This window comes from Aegilops tauschii, chromosome 1 (genome assembly GCF_002575655.3).
Source record: "Aegilops tauschii subsp. strangulata cultivar AL8/78 chromosome 1, Aet v6.0, whole genome shotgun sequence".
In the NCBI taxonomy this organism is placed as follows: domain Eukaryota; kingdom Viridiplantae; phylum Streptophyta; class Magnoliopsida; order Poales; family Poaceae; genus Aegilops; species Aegilops tauschii.
In genome coordinates, this window is record NC_053035.3 from 486144546 (window position 1) to 486166545 (window position 22000).

The 22000-nt window shown below is 46.8% G+C and overlaps 1 protein-coding gene across 1 annotated transcript; it reads right to left on the reverse strand.

Moving 5' to 3' along the window:
* Positions 1-3444: 3444 nt before the first annotated feature.
* On the reverse strand, positions 3445-20478 carry LOC120961898 (subtilisin-like protease SBT3.8). Its single transcript, XM_073502156.1, has 5 exons — positions 20228-20478; positions 5024-5037; positions 4813-4910; positions 4516-4689; positions 3445-4266 (listed from the first exon to the last, which is right to left on the reverse strand). Exons 3-5 carry the CDS (start codon positions 4886-4888, stop codon positions 3560-3562), a joined length of 957 nt encoding a protein of 318 aa, XP_073358257.1. The 5' UTR covers positions 4889-4910; positions 5024-5037; positions 20228-20478; the 3' UTR covers positions 3445-3559.
* Between the last annotated feature and the right edge of the window lie 1522 nt (positions 20479-22000).

Sequence of the window (22000 nt, forward strand, 5' to 3'; positions counted from 1 at the left end):
AGCCAGGCAAGCAGCAAGATAGGTGACCGTGCCATCGGTGCGCTCCTTGGGACGAACAATGCCACTGCGGCTGCGAGTGTGTGGACGCCGCGGGGGAGCAAACACCGAGGCCGGCGGATGTCCGGAGCAGGTGAGGCTGGTCCAGGGGACTCCAGCGAAGAAGGACCGGGTGACGTCGGGCCGGGCGACGGCGGACCAGGCGACAGCAGGCCAGGCGACGTAGGCCCCGGCGGCGTGTGAGCCGCTGTAGACCCGGGCGAAGTAGGCACCAAGGACGCCCGCGCGGATGGGCTCCGGCTCAGAGGAGGCCGTCGCAGGCTCTGGCCCGGTCGCAGTAGCCAGCATGGGCTCCGGCCCAGGCGCGGTTGGAGATGGGGCGCCCGGTGCGGGGTCGAGGGCGGGAGGCGGTGCATGTACCGGCCGATCGGCGTGCACCATAGGCGACGTAGCGGGTCCGTCAGGGAGGAGTTCCAGCCGAGCTCCACGTCCAATTCCTGCACCATGATTAGGTAACAACACAGGCGAATATGCAACATCTTCAAATTGGCCAGTCATAAGAGGAGATGAATGCATAGAAGGTGTTGTGGTGGATGCCTGAGGCATGGCAGAAAAGGGGAAGACGGTCTCATCAAAAACAACATCCCGAGATATGTAGACTCGATTGGTTGGGACATGGAGACACTTGTAGCCTTTATGGAGAGAACTATACCCTAAGAACACACACTTTTTGGAGCGAAACTCAAGTTTGCGATCATTATAAGGACGAAGATGAGGCCAGCAGGCACACCCGAACACCTTAAAAAAGGTATAGTCAGGAGTTTCACCTAAGAGAAGCTCAATCGGAGTTTTCATATTAAGAACACGCGTAGGTAATCTGTTAATGAGAAAACACGCGGTAGCAAAAGCATCACTCCAAAAATGAAAGGGTACAGAAGCATGAGCAAGAAGTGTGAGGCCGGTCTCAACTATATGGCGATGTTTGCGCTCAACAGCGCCATTTTGCTGATGTGTATGCGGGCATGATAAACGATGAGAGATCCCAAGCTTACTAAAGAAGGTGTTGAGGTTGCGATATTCGCCCCCCCCCAATCTGATTGAACATGGATAATTTTATGCTTGAGTAGACGTTCAACATGCAATTGAAACTGTATGAATATATCAAACACATCAGATTTGTGCTTAAGAAGATAAAGCCAAGTGAAGCGACTATAGGCATCAACAAAACTGACATAATAGTTGTGACCACTAACAGATGTTTGTGCCGGACCCCACACATCAGAAAACACAATTTCAAGAGGGTTCTTTACTTCTCTAGTAGATGAAACAAAAGGTAGCTGATGACTCTTGCCTGGCTGACAGGCATCACACATGGACATCTCTTTATTGCTAGACACTAATGGCAGCTCATGACGGTGGATTATGTGGCGAACGATGGGTGTGGCGGGGTGACCAAAGCGAGAGTGCCACTGGGAAGGCGACACACGAACACCGCTAAAGACGCACGGGGCGGATGGACCCTCCAAACGGTACAAGCCTTGGCTCAACCGGCCACTAAGCAGAACGTCCCGGGTTGCTCGATCCTTAACAAAGAGATTAAAAGGGTGAAATTCACATAGGACATGATTATCAAGGGTGAGCTTAGGGACAGATAAAAGATTACGAGTTACCGAGGGTACCCGTAAAACATTACGAAGATGGAGCTGCCTAGAGGGATGACTAGTTAAAAGAGATGCTTGGCCAATATGAGAGATGGGCATACCTACACCATTGGCGGTGTGAACCTGATCGTGCCCGTAGTAGGGCTGGTAGGTGGAGAGTTTGTTGAGCTCGTTCGTCATGTGATCCGTGGCACCGGTGTCCATGTACCAGGCTGGATCAACAGGGTAGGATGGTGTGTATCCCTGCTCGACGCGCGGGTCCTTGCCCTTGGCGGCGATGTGGGCAGACGGAGCGGCAACGATGTGGGCAGCCGGGGCGGCGGCGGGAGGACCAAAGTCTGCCATGGCAAACTGGCGCTCGTTGCCCTTGCCGTCGTTGCCGATGCCAAGGAAGCTCCTCTGAAAGCGGCGGTGACACTTGGAGGCGACATGGCGTTCACGACCACATAGCTGGCACACCACCCTAGTGTTAGAGCCCCCACCCAGGGTCGATCCAGGGGGCGGGGCTGCCTTGCCAGGTGACGGGGCAGGTGGGCGCTGGCCACGAGAGGCCCAGAAGGCCGCCGGCTGGGCGGTGATGGTGGCGGAGGAGCGACGAGCCTCGACGCGTTGCTCGGTGAAGAGGAGGCGTGAGTAGAGCTCGTGAGGAGGCATCGCTGGCTTGGCGTAGTGGACGATCTCGGCGAGATTGTCGTAGTCGGCGTCGAGGCCTTTGATGACGAAGCCGGCGAACTCCTCGTCGCTAAGCGGCCGATCAATAGAGGTGAGCGTGTCCGCCAGCACCTTCATCTTGTTGAAGTAGGTCGTAGCGGAGGAGTCCAGCTTCTTGATGTCGGCGAGTTCGCTGCGAAGGGCCATCGAGCGGGAGGTAGAGACCTGGGCAAAGGCGTGCTCCAGGGTCGTCCAGGCATCCATGGAGGTGGTGGCGAAGAGACAAAGGCCAGCGACCCCGTCGCCGAGGGAACCCTGGATGGCAGAGAGGATCGCCTGGTCCTGCTGCACCCACATACGGTGTTCCGGGTTGATGGCCGGGCCGTGGACGGTAGGGATGACCTGCGGAGGACACGGTAGCGAACCATCAACAAACCCGAGGAGAGACCGGCTGCGTAGCAGCGGTAGGACCTTGGCGCGCCAGAACAAGTAGTTGTCCGGCGTGAGTCGGATGGCGATCAAGTTGTCGAAGTGGAACGGCCCGGTGGGCGTGATTGCGCCAGCAGCAGGGACGATTGGCGGCGGAGCCGCGACAGGATCCACGACCACGACCGATGCCGCGGGTGGCGGCGCGGGGACGATCGGGATCACGGCCGCGGGTGGCTCCGCGGGCAGCGTCTCCCCCGAGGTCGCCGGGATGACGGCGAGTGTCGAGGAGGATCCAGAGGAGGCCACGCGGGCGGCGGCGGCGCGATTGGTGCTGAGGCCGTCCCTGGCGGTGACGGTGGGATCAGCGCTGAAAACAGGGAGCCGACGGCGGTGGTGCCGAAGAACTGAGGCACGGACGGAGCTAGGGGGCGAGGTGGGAGGTTGAGGAGGGCGGCAAGCGACGCGGGGATAGACCCGGAGTTGGCGGCGCCCGAAGCGGAAACGGTCATGGCGCCGGCGGTGGCAGCCCTAGGGTTTAGGGTTTTGGTGTGGCGGCGGCGGTGGGTGGGGTGGAGGTGGAGGACCTAGGTTAGACTCGATACCATGTAAAACGTAGGTTTTGGGGAACTGGCTCAACCCTCAAAGGGGTGGCCTATCATATATATATATATATATATATATATATATATATATATATATATATATATATATATATAATGATGACATACAAGTCCAATACCAATAAGGTATGGTTTACACAGTAGGGTTACAATACGAAGCCTAACAAAGATATTCATGGATGGTGCAAAGATCGGGAGTTTTTACTTACGATGGTACACATTTAAGCTCTTTGAAACTGCTGGTCCTTGATGACACGAGTTGTTGTTCTTTACTTGGTAATAGAGAGATTGTCCCACCATCTGCTGCTTGTTTCCCAATGTGATCACCGTCGGGAACGAGCGGTCGATCTTGCTTGCCGCCACGGTGATGACCCATGGTGCAGTGTTCTTGACGGTCTGTGGCCTGGGCCCTTCGTTTGAGGCGGCGTACACCACGGTAATCCCTTTTTGGACCGCGTGCAAGGCGCCGAATGAGTTCTCGTCCGATTCACCGAGGGACAGCGACAATACGTCCACCCCGTCGTGGATCGCGTCGTCCATGGCGGCCAGAAGGAGTGCCGTGGAGCTGGCGCCATCATCACGCCAGATGATCTTGTACATCGCGATGCGAGCGCGCGGCGCACCTCCCTGTGCGACCCCCGCGGCGAGGCCATGGAAGCTTGCCGCCTCCTCCTCGACGCCTACGGCTGAGCCCGCTGCGATGGACGCACAATGTGTGCCATGGTCGGTGTGGTCACGTGGCGACAGCGAGTCAGGTCCGGAGGCCTCCCCAGCAATGTAGAAAAAAATGATCTTTCGGCTGCAGTTATTGATGCCCCAGTCCGGCCCTGTCTGGCACTCCCCTTTCCACCTTGATGGCACCGGCCCATACCCTACATCGCTGAAGCTCCTCGACTCCGGCCAGATCCCTAAATCCATTAACCAATTAGCATTGTTTCAACGGCCGACAGACCCAAATTAAGTTGAAATGAGAACAGTTAAAATGTACTCCTTTCATTTCATATTACTTGTCCTTGATTTACTACAAAGTTATATCAAATTAGCGATAATTAATATGAAACGGAGGGAGTAGTTTAAAAAGAAAGAGAAAACAACCCTTGACCTTTGCACAGAGTGATGCACCCAACCACATTCATAACCAATTAAAATATACGGACCGGAGTCAACCACACCGATGATTACATCCTCTCCGCAGTTGCTCATGTGGAGCAGCTCACTGGGCGGCGCGTGTGAGTGGGAGGACGAGCAGTTGAGCCCAAGGAAGTCCCAGCTCCGCGTGGTGGTCGTCCTGATCCTCCTGCTCGGCTCCACGCTGATAACTCCAGGAAACTCTGCACGCCGGCGTACATGGATCTTAGTCTCTTAGAGCAAACCGTACATTGATCTTAGAGCAAACCAGTATCTTTGATAGCAACCAGTGAGCTAGCTAGGAACTAAAGCAAATGTGTGATGACCTGCAAGTCTTTTGGCTTGGTCTCGGGTGAGCATGGCGGCGAAGCCCGAGAAGCCGTGCTTGTAGTGGAGGACCATGGAGGCCACAGATTCCTCCTTGCTAGAAAAGCTCAAAGTAGTGGGTGAGTGGTACTAGCACGAATTAACCAAAGGCCGTTTAATTTAATTGATTTCGTTGTTTCCACAAAGTAGCTATGATAATAATCAAGGTACCTTTGGAGGACACTAGAGACTGGGGCGCCACCTGGGCGGGTTGGGCGCACTTATCTTACCTTCGTACATTCAACTGTCATGTTTGGTACTCGGTATCACTCAGGTATATCAATATGGAGGTATATGATATAACATTAGGATCTATTAGTAGCACATCGATCAAACATGCATGTTAGTTGTTAATGTGTTGACCAATGTTTTAAATAGCCGGCTATAGCTCCGCTATATAGCCTTTTCAGCAGGGTGCTGCTAAATGGTCCGATGTACAAATAGCCCGCTATAGCCTGCTATAGCCCGCTATAGCTGATTTTGAGGTCTGTCGCTATTTGACAATAGCCCGCTATTTAAAACATTGGTGTTGACAGTGCAGATAAGAGACCGTTTTGAACCTACCACCACCTCTGGGTATAGAAATATACACATCACGCAACCAAAATGACCATTACATAATTTAACAAACGTTGGACATGTAATAGTATTATATCTAAAGATCTTCTAGATATTTCTGAAGTAGAGAGAGCATTATATATATTGGATTGGAAGCCCGCAAAACACCAATGTCATGAACAATGAGGCTGTGCATCCTGATGTGCCAGCAATTAGAAGGAACCACACTGAGATGGCTGGAGCAAAGGCGTTCATGTGCAGACTTATCTAGCTTACGCACGTCCATGGGTGTAGGTTGATCCTTGATGGTACTTATATACAACAAAAGTGATTTCCAAACATGTGAATATTCTATCTTTGCTGACTTTAACCCATTACCATTGGTAAACACGAATGCTGAATAGAATTTGTACTTTGTCATAATTAAGCTATACAAATGAACAAGAAGCAGTACAAAGTTCAGTAATGAACCCAAATAACTGAATCAAAGGCTAATGGTATACAAAAATGGATAGTGTGAGCTGATGCAACATAAATATTTCAAACTTAAATGCAAATATTTTGAATAAGAAAGCTTTGACTGTCTATTTACAAGAAGGTCTAAGATACTTCGAATAAGACCCTGACCGGTTCAGTTGTAACACTAACCAGTAGAAGAAAGGCTCCCTGCTTTCGCATCTCGGCCCTTCTAATCCTTAAAGAGCCCCTTTCCGACCTGAAATCACACAAACTATTAGCCCTATTTCACAAATGAATATGGCATGAGAGAATTTCTCGAAGAACAAAAGAATTTCTGCAGGAAACATCCATTTTCTAATTAGAAAGTCATAGAATGGTCAACAAAATGATACATCCCATACAAAAATTACAAAATTGGCAAACAATCAAACATACTTGGTAATCAAATACTGTGACAGCCTAATCATGATATAGAAGTGCGAGCAAATCTTTACTTATGCATAGATAAACCAGTGTATCGTGAGCCCCCAAAATCGAAATGCATACCTGTACAGTTAATAGCTTACCTTCTCATAGTTGTCGGCTCACTGGGACAACTTCGAGTAGAAGGGAGATGCTATTTACAAATGCTCAGACATTTGCAGCCGAACTCCAAGCCATTCATCAGATTGGATACTGAAAATTGATCAAGTGAATTTGACCATGAGCTAAAAGGCAAGATATACATAAATGTAGTAAATCATGTATATGTAAGGAAAGTAGATACTAAAAAAGTTTTTAGTAATACTAGTAAATATGCCCGTGCGTTGCAATGGGAGAAACATATCTCTGCATGCCTTCTATCTGTTGGGAATCGTAGCATAATTTTAAAATTTTCCTACGTTCACCAAGATGCATCTATGGAGTATACTAGCAACGAGGGAAATGAGTGCATCTACATACCCTTGTAGATCGCGAGCGGAAGCATTCCAATGAACGTGGATGACGGAGTCGTACTCGCCGTGATCCAAATCACCGATGACCGAGTGCCGAACGGACGGCACCTCCGCATTCAACACACGTACGGTGCAGCGACGTCTCCTCCTTCTTGATCCAGCAAGGGGGAAGGAGAGGTTGATGGAGATCCAGCAGCACGACGGCGTGGTGGTGGATGTAGCGGGTCTCGTGCAGGGCTTCGCCGAGCTTCTACGAGAGAGAGAGAGGTGTTGCAGGGGAGGAGGGAGGCGCCCAAGACTGTTGTATGCTGCCCTCCCTCCCCCCCTTTATATAGGCCCCCTGGGGGGGGCGCCGGCCCTGGAGATCAGATCCAAGGGGGGGGGGGCGGCCAAGTGGGGGGGAAGGGGTGCCTTGCCCCCCAAGGCAAGGGGGAACTCCCCCCCTAGGGTTCCCAACCCTAGGCGCATGGGGGGAGGCCCAAGGGGGGCGCCCCAGCCCACTAGGGGCTGGTTCCCTTCCACTTTCAGCCCACGGGGCCCTCCGGGACAGGTGGCCCCACCCGGTGGACCCCCGGGACCCTTCCGGTGGTCCCGGTACAATACCGATAACCCCCGAAACTTTCCCGGTGGCCGAAACTGGACTTCCTATATATAATTCTTCACCTCCGGACCATTCCGGAACCTCTCGTGACGTCCGGGATCTCATCCGGGACTCCGAACAACTTTCGGGTTTCCGCATACATATATCTCTACAACCCTAGCGTCACCGGACCTTAAGTGTGTAGACCCTACGGGTTCGGGAGGCATGCAGACATGACCGAGACGCCTCTCCGGTCAATAACCAACAGCGGGATCTGGATACCCATGTTGGCTCCCACATGTTCCACGATGATCTCATCGGATGAACCACGGTGTCAAGGATTCAATCAATCCCGTATACAATTCCCTTTGTCAATCGGTATGTTACTTGCCGGAGATTCGATCGTCGGTATCCCAATACCTTGTTCAATCTCGTTACCGGCAAGTCTCTTTACTCGTACCGCAATGCATGATCCCGTGACTAACGCCTTAGTCACATTGAGCTCATTATGATGATGCATTACCGAGTGGGCCCAGAGATACCTCTCCGTCATACGGAGTGACAAATCCCAGTCTCGATCCGTGCCAACCCAACAGACACTTTCGGAGATACCCGTAGTGCACCTTTATAGTCACTCAGTTACGTTGTGACGTTTGGCACACCCAAAGCACTCCTACGGTATCCGGGAGTTGCACGATCTCATGGTCTAAGGAAAAGATACTTGACATTGGAAAAGCTCTAGCAAACGAAACTACACGATCTTTTATGCTATGCTTAGGATTGGGTCTTGTCCATCACATCATTCTCCTAATGATGTGATCCCGTTATCAATGACATCCAATGTCCATAGTCAGGAAACCGTGACTATCTGTTGATCAACGAGCTAGTCAACTAGAGGCTTACTAGGGACAGGTTGTGGTCTATGTATTCACACATGTATCACGATTTCCGGACAATACAATTATAGCATGAATAATAGACAATTACCATGAACAAAGAAATATAATAATAACCATTTATTATTGCCTCTAGGGCATATTTCCAACAGTCTCCCACTTGCACTAGAGTCAATAATCTAGTTACATTGTGATGAATCGAACACCCATTGCGTCCTGGTGTTGATCATGTTTTGCCCTAGGGAGAGGTTTAGTCAACGGATCTGGTACATTCAGGTCCGTGTGTACTTTACAAATATCTATGTCTCCATTTTGAACACTTTCACGAATGGAGTTGAAGCGACGCTTGATATGCCTGGTCTTCCTGTGAAACCTGGGCTCCTTCGCAAGGGCAATAGCTCCAGTGTTGTCACATAAGAGAGTCATTGGGCCCGACGCATTGGGAATCACCCCTAGGTCGGTAATGAACTCCTTCATCCAGACTGCTTCCTGTGCTGCCTCTGAGGCTGCCATGTACTCCGCTTCACATGTAGATCCCGCCACGACGCTTTGCTTGCAACTGCACCAGCTTACTGCTCCTCTATTCAAAATATACACGTATCCGGTCTGTGACTTCGAGTCATCCAGATCTGTGTCGAAGCTAGCGTCGACGTAACCCTTTACGACGAGCTCTTCGTCACCTCCATAAACGAGAAACATATCCTTAGTCCTCTTCAGGTACTTCAGGATATTCTTGACCGCTGTCCAGTGTTCCTTGCCGGGATTACTTTGGTACCTTCCTACCAAACTTACGGCAAGGTTTATATCAGGTCTGGTACACAGCATGGCATACATTATAGACCCTATGGACGAGGCATAGGGGATGACACTCATCTGTTCTATATCTTCTGCCGTGGTCGGGCATTGAGCCGTGCTCAATTGCACACCTTGCAATACAGGCAAGAACCCCTTCTTGGACTGATCCATACTGAACTTCTTCAATATCTTGTCAAGGTATGTACTCTGTGAAAGACCAATGAGGCGTCTTGATCTATCTCTATAGATCTTGATGCCTAATATATAAGCAGCTTCTCCAAGGTCCTTCATTGAAAAACACTTATTCAAATAGGCCTTTATACTTTCCAAGAATTCTATATCATTTCCCATCAATAATATGTCATCCACATATAATATGAGAAATGCTACAGAGCTCCCACTCACTTTCTTGTAAACACAGGCTTCTCCATAAGTCTGTGTAAACCCAAACGCTTTGATCATCTCATCAAAGCGAATGTTCCAACTCCGAGATGCTTGCACCAGCCCATAGATTGAGCGCTGGAGCTTGCACACTTTGTTAGCATTCTTAGGATCGACAAAACCTTCCGGCTGCATCATATACAACTCTTCCTTAAGGAAGCCATTAAGGAATGCCGTTTTGACGTCCATCTGCCATATTTCATAATCATAGTATGCGGCAATTGCTAACATGATTCGGACGGACTTCAGCTTCGCTACGGGTGAGAAAGTCTCATCGTAGTCAACCGCTTGAACTTGTCGATAACCCTTAGCGACAAGTCGAGCTTTGTAGATGGTCACATTACCATCTGCGTCCGTCTTCTTCTTAAAGATCCATTTGTTTTCTATGGCTCGCCGCTCATCGGGCAAGTCAGTCAAAGTCCATACTTTGTTCTCATACATGGATTCTATCTCGGGTTTCATGGCTTCTAGCCATTTGTCGGAATCCGGGCCCGCCATCGCTTCTTCATAGTTCGAAGGTTCACCGTTGTCTAACAACATGATTTCCAGGACAGGGTTGCCGTACCACTCTGGTGCGGAACGTGTCCTTGTGGACCTACGAAGTTCATCAACTTGATCTGAAGCTTCATGATCATCATCATTAACTTCCTCCCCAGTCGGTGTAGGCACCACAGGAACATTTTCCCGCGCTGCGCTACTTTCCGGTTCGGAAGGGGTAACTATCACCTCATCAAGTTCCACTTTCCTCCCACTCAATTCTTTCGAGAGAAACTCCTTCTCTAGAAAGGACCCGTTCTTGGCAACGAAGATCTTGCCTTCGGATCTGAGGTAGAAGGTATACCCAATAGTTTCCTTAGGGTATCCTATGAAGACGCATTTTTTCCGATTTGGGTTCGAGCTTTTCAGGTTGAAGTTTCTTGACATAAGCATCACATCCCCAAACTTTTAGAAACGGCAGCTTAGGTTTCTTCCCAAACCATAATTCATACGGTGTCGTCTCAACGGATTTAGACGGTGCCCTATTTAAAGTGAATGCGGCAGTCTCTAAAGCATAACCCCAAAATGAGAGCGGTAAATCGGTAAGAGACATCATAGATCGCACCATATCCAATAGAGTGCGATTACGACATTCGGACACACCATTTCTCTGAGGTGTTCCAGGCGGCGTGAGTTGTGAAACTATTCCACATTTCCTTAAGTGTGTACCAAATTCGTGACTTAAATATTCTCCACCACGATCTGATCGTAAGAATTTTATTTTCCTATCACGTTGATTCTCAACCTCACTCTGAAATTCCTTGAACTTTTCAAAGGTTTCAGACTTGTGTTTCATTAGGTAGACATACCCATATCTACTTAAATCATCAGTGAGAGTGAGAACATAACGATATCCTCCGCGAGCCTCAACACTCATTGGACCGCACACATCGGTATGTATGATTTCCAATAAGTTGGTTGCTCGCTCCATTGTTCCGGAGAACGGAGTCTTGGTCATCTTACCCATGAGACATGGTTCGCACGTGTCAAATGATTCGTAATCAAGAGACTCCAAAAGTCCATCTGCATGGAGCTTCTTCATGCGCTTGACACCAATGTGACCAAGGCGGCAGTGCCACAAGTATGTGGGACTATCGTTATCAACTTCACATCTTTTGGTATTCACACTATGAACATGTGTAACATCACGTTCGAGATTCATCAAAAATAAACCATTGACCAGCGGGGCATGACCATAAAACATATCTCTCAAATAAATAGAACAACCATTATTCTCAGATTTAAATGAGTAGCCATCTCGAATTAAACGAGATCCAGATACAATGTTCATGCTCAAAGCTGGCACTAAATAACAATTATTGAGGTTTAAAACTAATCCCGTGGGTAGATGCAGAGGTAGCGTGCCAACGGCGATCACATCGACCTTGGAACCATTCCCGACGCGCATCATCACCTCGTCCTTTGCCAGTCTCCGTTTATTCCGTAGTTCCTGCTTTGAGTTACAAATATGAGCAACGGCACCGGTATCAAATACCCAGGAGCTACTACGAGTACTGGTAAGGTACACATCAATTACTTGTATATCACATATACCTTGGGTGTTGCCGGCCTTCTTCTTGTCCGCTAAATATTTGGGGCAGTTTCGCTTCCAGTGACCACTTCCCTTGCAATAAAAGCACTCAGTCTCGGGCTTGGGTCCATTCTTTGACTTCTTCCCGGTAACTGGCTTACCGGGCGCGGCAACTCCCTTGCCGTCCTTCTTGAAGTTCTTCTTACCCTTGCCCTTCTTGAACTTAGTGGTTTTATTCACCATCAACACTTGATGTTCTTTTCTGATCTCTACCTCAGCTGATTTCAGCATTGAATATACCTCGGGAATGGTCTTTCCATCCCCTGCATATTGTAGTTCATCACAAAGCTCTTGTAGCTTGGTGGAAGCGACTTGAGGATTCTGTCAATGACCGCGTCATCCGGGAGATTAACTCCCAGCTGAGACAAGCGGTTGTGCAACCCAGACATTCTGAGTATGTGCTCACTAACAGAACTGTTCTCCTCCATTTTACAGCTGAAGAACTTGTCGGAGACATCATATCTCTCGACCCGGGCATGAGCTTGAAAAACCAGTTTCAGCTCCTCGAACATCTCATATGCTCCATGTTTCTCAAAACGCTTTTGGAGACCCGGTTCTAAGCTGTAAAGCATGCCGCACTGAACGAGGGAGTAATCATCAGCACGCTGCTGCCAAGCGTTCATAACGTCTTGGTTCTCAGGGATTGGTGCTTCACCTAGCGGTGCTTCTAAGACATAATCTTTCTTGGCTGCTATGAGGATGATCCTCAGGTTCCGGACCCAGTCCGTATAGTTGCTGCCATCATCTTTCAGCTTGGTTTTCTCTAGGAACGCGTTGAAATTGAGGACAACGTGGGCCATTTGATCTACAATACATAGTGTAAAGATTTAGACTAAGTTCATGATAATTAAGTTCATATAATCAAATTATTTAATGAACTCCCACTCAGATAGACATCCCTCTAGTCATCTAAGTGAAACATGATCCGAATTCGACTAAGCCGTGTCCGATCATCACGTGAGACGGACTAGTCAAGATCGGTGAACATCTCCATGTTGATCGTATCTTCTATACGACTCATGCTCGACCTTTCGGTCCTCCGTGTTCCGAGGCCATGTCTGTACATGCTAGGCTCGTCAAGTGAACCTAAGTGTATTGCGTGTGTTTCGAGGCCATGTCTGTACATGCTAGGCTCGTCAACACCCGTTGTATTCGAACGTTAGAATCTATCACACCCGATCATCACGTGGTGCTTCGAAACAACGAACCTTCGCAACGGTGCACAGTTAGGGTGAACACTTTCTTGAAATTATTATAAGGGATCATCCTACTTGCTACCGTCGTTCTAAGCAAATAAGATGCAAAAACATGATAAACATCACATGCAATCAAATAGTGACATGATATGGCCAATATCATCATGCTCCTTTGATCTCCATCTTCGGGGCACCATGATCATCTTTGTCACCGGCATGACACCATGATCTCCATCATCATGATCTCCATCATTGTGTCTTCATGAAGTCGTCACGCCAACGATTACTTCTACTTCTATGGCTAACGCGTTTAGCAACAAAGTAAAGTAAATTACATGGCGTTATGCAATGACACGCAGGTCATGCAAAATAATAAAGACAACTCCTATGGCTCCTGCCGGTTGTCATACTCATCGACATGCAAGTCGTGATTCCTATTACAAGAATATGATCAATCTCATACATCACATATATCATTCATCACATCTTCTAGCCATATCACATCACATAGCACTTGCTGCAAAAACAAGTTAGACGTCCTCTAATTGTTGTTGCAAGTTTTTACGTGGTTTGTAGGTTTCTAGAAAGAACGTTTTCTTACCTACGTATGACCACAACGTGATTTGCCAATTTCTATTTACCCTTCATAAGGACCCTTTTCATCGAATCCGTTCCGACTAAAGTAGGAGAGACAGACACCCGCTAGCCACCTTATGCAACTAGTGCATGTCAGTCGGTGGAACCTGTCTCACGTAAGCGTACGTGTAAGGTCGGTCCGGGCCGCTTCATCCTACAATGCCGCCGAAACAAGAAACGACTAGTAGCGGTAAGAAGAATTGGCAAACTCAACGCCCACAACTGCTTTGTGTTCTACTCGTGCATAGTAACTACGCATAGACCTGGCTCATGATGCCACTGTTGGGAATCGTAGCATAATTTTAAATTTTTCCTACATTCACCAAGATGCATCTATGGAGTATACTAGCAACGAGGGAAAGGAGTGCATCTACATACCCTTGTAGATCGCGAGCGGAAGCGTTCCAATGAACGTGAATGACGGAGTCGTACTCGCCGTGATCCAAATCACCGATGACCGAGTGCCGAACGGACGGCACCTCCGCGTTCAACACACGTACGGTGCAGCGACGTCTCCTCCTTCTTGATCCAGCAAGGGGGAAGGAGAGGTTGATGGAGATCCAGCAGCACGACGGCGTGGTGGTGGATGTAGCGGGTCTCGTGCAGGGCTTCGCCGAGCTTCTACGAGAGAGAGAGAGAGAGGTGTTGCAGGGGAGGAGGGAGGCGCCCAAGACTGTTGTATGCTGCCCTCCCTCCCCCCCTTTATATAGGCCCCCGGGGGGGGGGGGGGGCGCCGGCCCTGGAGATCAGATCCAAGGGGGGGGGGGCGGCCAAGTGGGGGGGAAGGGGTGCCTTGCCCCCCAAGGCAAGGGGGAACTCCCCCCTAGGGTTCCCAACCCTAGGCGCATGGGGGGAGGCCCAAGGGGGGCGCCCCAGCCCACTAGGGGCTGGTTCCCTTCCACTTTCAGCCCACGGGGCCCTCCGGGACAGGTGGCCCCACCCGGTGGACCCCCGGGACCCTTCCGGTGGTCCCGGTACAATACCGATAACCCCCGAAACTTTCCCGGTGGCCGAAACTGGACTTCCTATATATAATTCTTCACCTCCGGACCATTCCGGAACCTCTCGTGACGTCCGGGATCTCATCCGGGACTCCGAACAACTTTCGGGTTTCCGCATACATATATCTCTACAACCCTAGCGTCACCGGACCTTAAGTGTGTAGACCCTACGGGTTCGGGAGGCATGCAGACATGACCGAGACGCCTCTCCGGTCAATAACCAACAGCGGGATCTGGATACCCATGTTGGCTCCCACATGTTCCACGATGATATCATCGGGTGAACCACGGTGTCGAGGATTCAATCAATCCGTATGCAATTCCCTTTGTCAATCGGTATGTTACTTGCCCGAGATTCGATCGTCGGTATCCCAATACCTTGTTCAATCTCGTTACCGGCAAGTCTCTTTACTCGTACCGCAATGCATGATCCCGTGACTAACGCCTTAGTCACATTGAGCTCATTATGATGATGCATTACCGAGTGGGCCCAGAGATACCTCTCCGTCATACGGAGTGACAAATCCCAGTCTCGATCCGTGCCAACCCAACAGACACTTTCGGAGATACCCGTAGTGCACCTTTATAGTCACCCAGTTACGTTGTGACGTTTGGCACACCCAAAGCACTCCTACGGTATCCGGGAGTTGCACGATCTCATGGTCTAAGGAAAAGATACTTGACATTGGAAAAGCTCTAGCAAACGAAACTACACGATCTTTTATGCTATGCTTAGGATTGGGTCTTGTCCATCACATCATTCTCCTAATGATGTGATCCCGTTATCAATGACATCCAATGTCCATAGTCAGGAAACCGTGACTATCTGTTGATCAACGAGCTAGTCAACTAGAGGCTTACTAGGGACAGGTTGTGGTCTATGTATTCACACATGTATCACGATTTCCGGACAATACAATTATAGCATGAATAATAGACAATTACCATGAACAAAGAAATATAATAATAACCATTTATTATTGCCTCTAGGGCATATTTCCAACACTATCCTCCTAGCGACCCATTCATGTTACCACTTGAATCCCGAGGCGATGAGCTTGATCATCATAATTTAGCATGCCGCTTAGCGAACCCCTTCTGAACTTGCTTAAAAAACATAGCATGAAGGGCAACTTAGCAAACATAAACATAAATTTGTGCGAAAACGATACTTAAGCATACATGTTAAATATAGCAGTTGCAACATACTGCACATCTTTGGACCTTGCTTCATGTCTTTAATCACCATCGGGTCAGAGCAATATATAAGTATGGTAGTGCACATGTTACCTTGTAAATGCTGGATTAAAATGAACCAACTATATCACCGATCCTGCCGCACAGTGGTGAGTGAGTGTGATATGTCGTTATAGTATGCAAGTACACTCAAGCGTCTACATTGAGTGTTGTAGGCTACAGGATAGGCTTTTAGTAAAGAACAGATCTTGCTGGTATAAAAGAAGCACATACTTCATTATCTGCTTCTTTATTAGTACCGAAATGCAAGAACACGAGTTACCGATTCAATTGGCTTATTCAACATGAGGAAAATAAGAGCACAAGCTATGCAACGTGTTCTTATATCCATGCTGTCCCTTGCCCTTACAGATACCTCAAGTCACGTTGTTGTGTCCATTGACAGGCCCATGCCAATAAATTTTCAAAGCATGTCTATGCTGAAAAAACAAATATTTTCAAATCAAAAGAATTGATAAAATGGAAAAAAATAATTACACATTTATTGTTCCAGGGCAACTCCTTGTTTCTGAATTAAGTACCGGTCCAATTGCCAAAAGTTAACTTTCGTAATTATTTGTATAATAATGAGAAGTAAACAAATGATATTTTTTTGAGGACTGTCACTTAAAATGTAAAATACCCCAATAAAAAGAACTCACACCAAAGTTTCAGTGGAGTGCAATTGAAAAAATAGTGAAATTACTAAAATTACTACCAAAAAATTGTGCTAGGTCGATTGCCATAAATCATTATCCGATTCACCTAGCCGATGAATGGTTCGTTTCATCAGATCAAATTATTTCCACATACTTTCAAGTGTGTAGGACACCATAAGTTTTTTCCTGTTAATTAAAGTGCACAACGGCTGAATGCATAATTGAACATATATTAAAGCCTAGAAGGTCCTTGATGGCTCATAATCAGACTAATCTACACGGACTGGAAACATAATTACTGCAGATAATAGAACATCTCCAGGCAAGACCAGAGGATCTCAATCTATTCCCTATCGGCTAAAATCTCAAAGGGTGAGATTATTGCAGAAAAGACAACAAAAAGGAAGCGTACCATCATGACACATGGGTTATGTCAGAAGTACATAACATTGTGCATCACGTCCATCTTTCTGTTGAAGTAAGAGAAAATTGACAGAAGAACTTAACATTACACGGGCAACACGGTTCCTGACTTTATCTGCACAGATTTCTCATATGAGTAAAATTTATCTGATTCCAAACCATGTATTCAACAGAGCAGAGCACAGATCATGGATTTAAGGAATGGAGTTACAACATGATGTAATCATGCATAAATATAGGAAAGCCCACATTTGTACTCCTTGAAAAAATTAATTAACAATTGCATTTGACCATGTCTATATACAATTCTATTTTTCTTGAAACGGGTGTACAAATCATATTACAATGTCAAGTACAGCAATTACCTTTAGAATAGCAACCATGTCCTCTCTGTACTGTAGTTCTTCTGTAAATAGCGACAACAAATACACTACGATGACAATAGCCATGTCACGCTTAGCGCTAAGTGCTACTACAACTAATTGACTCATGCCCAAACACCTGTCATGTATAAACATACATACAGGACTCACCGCTGCAACTGAATGCTTGCCACTAATCACAAATAGTCTTCGGCCTTAATGCAGATGGAGGTACATCATTAATTGTTCTCTCACTAAATCAAAGCTTACTTCCAATAAGATGGAGGTGCAGCATGCCGAGAGGGAGGGGAGGAGAGGAAGCGCTAGTCACCTGGTCAGTAAAGTTGGATATGCACTTACTTCTTGTTCCAGGTTGCATGGTCTCTGTCCTGTTGGTGAATTGCACACCTTGGGAGCAGAAATATTATAGAGCAGCTATGTAGTAATTCAATAAAAAATAAAAAATATGTGCCATAACGAGAATAATAATCATACAACAATCAATAATATTCTCAAAACTCCTCAAAACTAACTACTGTCAGCGGCTTGTATCGAGTTGCAGAAGGCCCGTTTTAGAATTGCTGGAAGATGAAACATATCAAGTCTTATACATTAAAACATGGAACCATAAACATCATTTACTCAGGTATGTTGGCTAGAAGTTTTCTCCACACACTCAAACACAACCCTTGCAAGCTCGTGTATCCTTTCTTGAGATTCAGTATCGTCGCTTAGGTTTGCCTATCGGACAACAGCTCCTTCCACTGTCCTTGTTCGAACAACAAAAATACAGAAACCAGTGACCACACCCTATCCTCGCTTAGTCATGTACTCAGGTTTAGTCAGTAAGGAAATGACAAGTTAAAAGCGTACTGTGTATGATTGTCCTTCAACAATGTTAACGCACTGATCCTTGTATCTTTCTTTAGCAACATTGAAATCCTCCCGAACCTTTAGGAGTTCAGACTTGTGTAACAAGCAGGCCAATTATAGGAGAAAGAAATATAATGAATATGCAACCGGAGAAACAATATATCTAAATCTCATACCAAAACATGGAAATATGACGTAACTTACAAAGCTTATTTTTCCGATTCTCCCAAAAGTAGGAGCGTTAACAACACATACCTGAATAACACATCGAATAAGGACAACAGACCACAGAGAAGTCAGATGAAAAACAAATTGAATTTACTGGCCTTAATACGTGCATGGAGCTTCTTAAGAATCAGAGTGCCCCAATGCTCCGCTTTCTGGATCTACTGCAACAATCAATGGAGGCTTTTGCTTCTGTTACATTGTAGTCACTACAGCTGCGAAGACTACCGTGACACAAATATTATTACATTAGCCAAGGTTTCAAGATTAGAACAAAAAAGTACATTCGGTTATTCAAGACACAAATTATTAGTTTTGGGACTCTCCTTGGATCATGTGGATGGAATAAGATAGGCATGACACACAATGAAGTAATTCTCAGTTAAATATTCAAGTAAATTTTAGGTAAAAAAGGACACTTAATCTTCATATATAAACTAGAAGGAAATAGCATGATGTATACATGCAAAATTACGGTCATACGTTTCTTAGTTAGCAAAATAAGCAATGCAATTCGGAGTCCAGTAATCAATCAAAGGACGAACTGGGTCAATGCATGCAAACATGATTAAGAATATTATAAATCCTCCTAACCCAGGATCAGAACTAATGGCACCACAAAAGATGATTAATTAATTAATTAGAACATGGCAGCTCCAAAACATCCAACTTTTGACAACGGCTGTTGCAACTCCATCCGGTTGCCCACGCATAGATACTGCATTGCAACTACATTACCCCTAATGATTTTAATTACGGCGGCCACCAGCCGTCCAGAGATCGAAGTAACACTGCGGCATGTTGTCCAAATCCAAATGGCATAAGTAACACTGCAGCATAAATAAATCATTACGTCTATGTAAAAAGAATGAGAAAAAAGTTTTTTCTGGAGTAAATATGACATACAAATATCACGCTTCAATTTGACATTGTCCATGTATTCTCAATTATTACTCAGAGCATTTAAGGAGTCATCACCAAGCATCCCCCGCCATACCGAGAACACATAGAGAGCACGCAAAATAACACAAAGTATGTACTGTATGTTCAGTAATATAAATGCTAGTACCATTACTTCACCCTGCCACTAAAAATTACTCCATATGTGACCACTTCCAGGAAGTAGATGGCTCATATTCAGCTATAAATTGGCAAACTGGAGCAAAGCTATAATGACTATGGTTTGCAGGCCAAAAGAAGACTCACATCATCTGATGTAGGTAAGTAGGTTACAGCAACTGGCAACAACCCAACATGTTCAGTACTCTATTGACTAATATAACCCAATCCTTGGCAATTTAAACATCTGCCATATAAACATCTACTGGCTATTGTCTTGTGCTGCAGCAAACAAAGCCCTCCTTGCACCTGTTTGTCTAGAGACCTTTACACCATAGCATGGTTCAGTATAAGTATATAATGTCAGGTAATGGCTCCAAAGTGTTCAAGAGACCCACACGAGACAAATCGAGTGGCGGAGAGAGCTAGTACCTATGGAGACGGCGTCCTTCTTGAGGTCTATGACGAAGATCTCTTCGCCGACGCAACTGAAAACAGACACAAATCACCTCAAGCCATCTTCTTATATGTACATGCAGACCCATACTCCTCCTTGTGTTCTGCTCATCAAATAGAGGCCACACCTTTGATTTCAGCATCTTATCAAATTGTTGCAAAGAATTAACCATGAAAGATGAACTGAACAGAAAAAAATCAAAGAATATACAGAGAGGAGCTGGTACACCTGTGGAAGCACGGGTGGGATCAGAGCGAGCACCATGAGCACAGTCGTCGGGGTCGCGTCTGCCGATGTCTGTTCCCACGCAGCCGAGGGCTCCATCCAACCCTCGACCGAGGAGGGCGTAGAGCCGCGCGCCTGTCCACCAGCCCATTCGATCCCGTGGCGGAGGAGGCACCGACGACCACATCAACATCGTCTGGGTTGTGCTCGTCGTACTGCGGATCCCTCGGGAGAGACCTCGCGGCGCCGCCACCTTGCTGTCGGGCCGTTGGGAGGCGCAGCGACGCACCTTGCTACGAGGAAGCCACCAAGACGAGAAGATCCGTCGGAAAAGCCAGCCTTCTTGCGGTGGCCAACGCCGGAGGAGTGATGGGGCAGCAGCGGTGGCGAACGACGGAGGGGCGGCGGCGGCAACCCTCGATGGGGAGTGGAAAACGAGAGAGGGAGGTCGCGTGATAGGCTGTGAAAATAAGGCAACTGAGGGAGGTGTTATCTGGGTAGATACCTGTGACAGTAAAATCTGTGCGGTGGCATAGCCGAACGGGCGCCCTTTGCGCCACCGTTAATGGGTTTAATTGGTGAGCATGTCATGGTGGGAGGCGATCACATCATCCGGGTGCCCGTGCTTCACGTCGCCTAGGTAGGCTATGTAAAGCTAGAGAGGCACACATGCAGATATAAATTCATGGTTAATTAATTAGATAGGAATTAACATGCACCACTGCTTAAATAAACTAGAATCGTACGTGTAGAGTATGCGTGCAACCGTGCATTCACACGGATGCACACATGTGCTATATCTGAGCATTTGCGTTTATACTGTGTTCAAAAACATGCATGTAGAGTCCGAGCAAGTTTTTCTTTTGAAAAGAGAATATATTAATATCAAGTATTAGATATCAACTACACCCAGTCTCTGCACCAAGAAAATGCCTAAAAACAACCAGAATGCAGATAACCAAAAAAAAAGGAAAAAAGAGAAAAAAGTCCGAGCATGCTTACCTTGCCAGACTCTCCCCCTTGGGCTCCTCTGAGTAACAGCGTGCAGGAGCAAAGCAGCAAGAGCACCCGAGCAGCCACCCGTGCGTGCTGTGAGGAAGAACACATTTGCTGCAATATCATGTTGTTTCACCCAGTGCCAATGCCGGCGCTATGCAGGGCGCTAGCTAGCTATATAGGAGAATGTATCCAGTGCAACCTACAGAACTGGTGCACCACCCACTTATGGGCTGTTTGATAGAAGAGGAATGGACAAGATCCAGCTACAGGCACATTTACAGAAGGTCCCTAGCACATTTGTATAGTGGTCCACATAGTATACAGAATACAGTAAAAATGGGACACTCCTTGCTGGGCTAGCTCGCTCTCCCGTGAGTAACCCATCTCTGTATTTTTTAGAGAATAACTCATCTCTATTGACACTAATAATTTGTTTAAACAGTTCATTACAGATAGCTTCATGTCATGGCCAGTTTCATTGCATAAGTACTACTTTTTTTTTGCAAGGACATGTACCAAATATTTTCTAGGCACTCTTTTTGCGGACGAATTTTCCAGGCACATTATTATTGTATAAATGCGGAGTATTATATATAAACATATTTAACAACCCGAAACATGACATTTTTATCAACTGGATCAACATCTTAGCTTTCATGATGCATTAGTGATATAATTCCAGGGCTTGACGGTTCATGATGCAAACATATGGCTTGACACAGACCTATACTTGCAGAAACACGTGAAATATTTTTAAAACAAATGGATAACATGATGCATATATTTGGCATTACAAATTCATTGATTAAATTCATACCATGGCTTTATTTGTTGTTGAAAACACCAACATAAATAACAAGAATGATGTTTGCTCAGAGAGGCAAAGCAAAGGATGCTATGCTGGGATTGCGAAGATGATGTGTTGGGTTCGCTAATTCAATGGTACTATAAGGATCGTATCCTATGCAAAAAAAAGGTGCACTAGGAGCACTAGCACCTTAAGTT

Bases quoted from the DNA above. Each gene is read 5' to 3' on its own strand.
- LOC120961898 (XM_073502156.1), bottom strand. From the start codon at position 4,888: ATGGTCCTCCACTACAAGCACGGCTTCTCGGGCTTCGCCGCCATGCTC. The intron at 4,690-4,812 runs GTCATCACACAT...GCCGGCGTGCAG, and splicing joins CCAAGCCAAAAGACTTGCAG to AGTTTCCTGGAGTTATCAGC. The intron at 4,267-4,515 runs GTCCGTATATTT...TAATGGATTTAG, and splicing joins CATCGGTGTGGTTGACTCCG to GGATCTGGCCGGAGTCGAGG.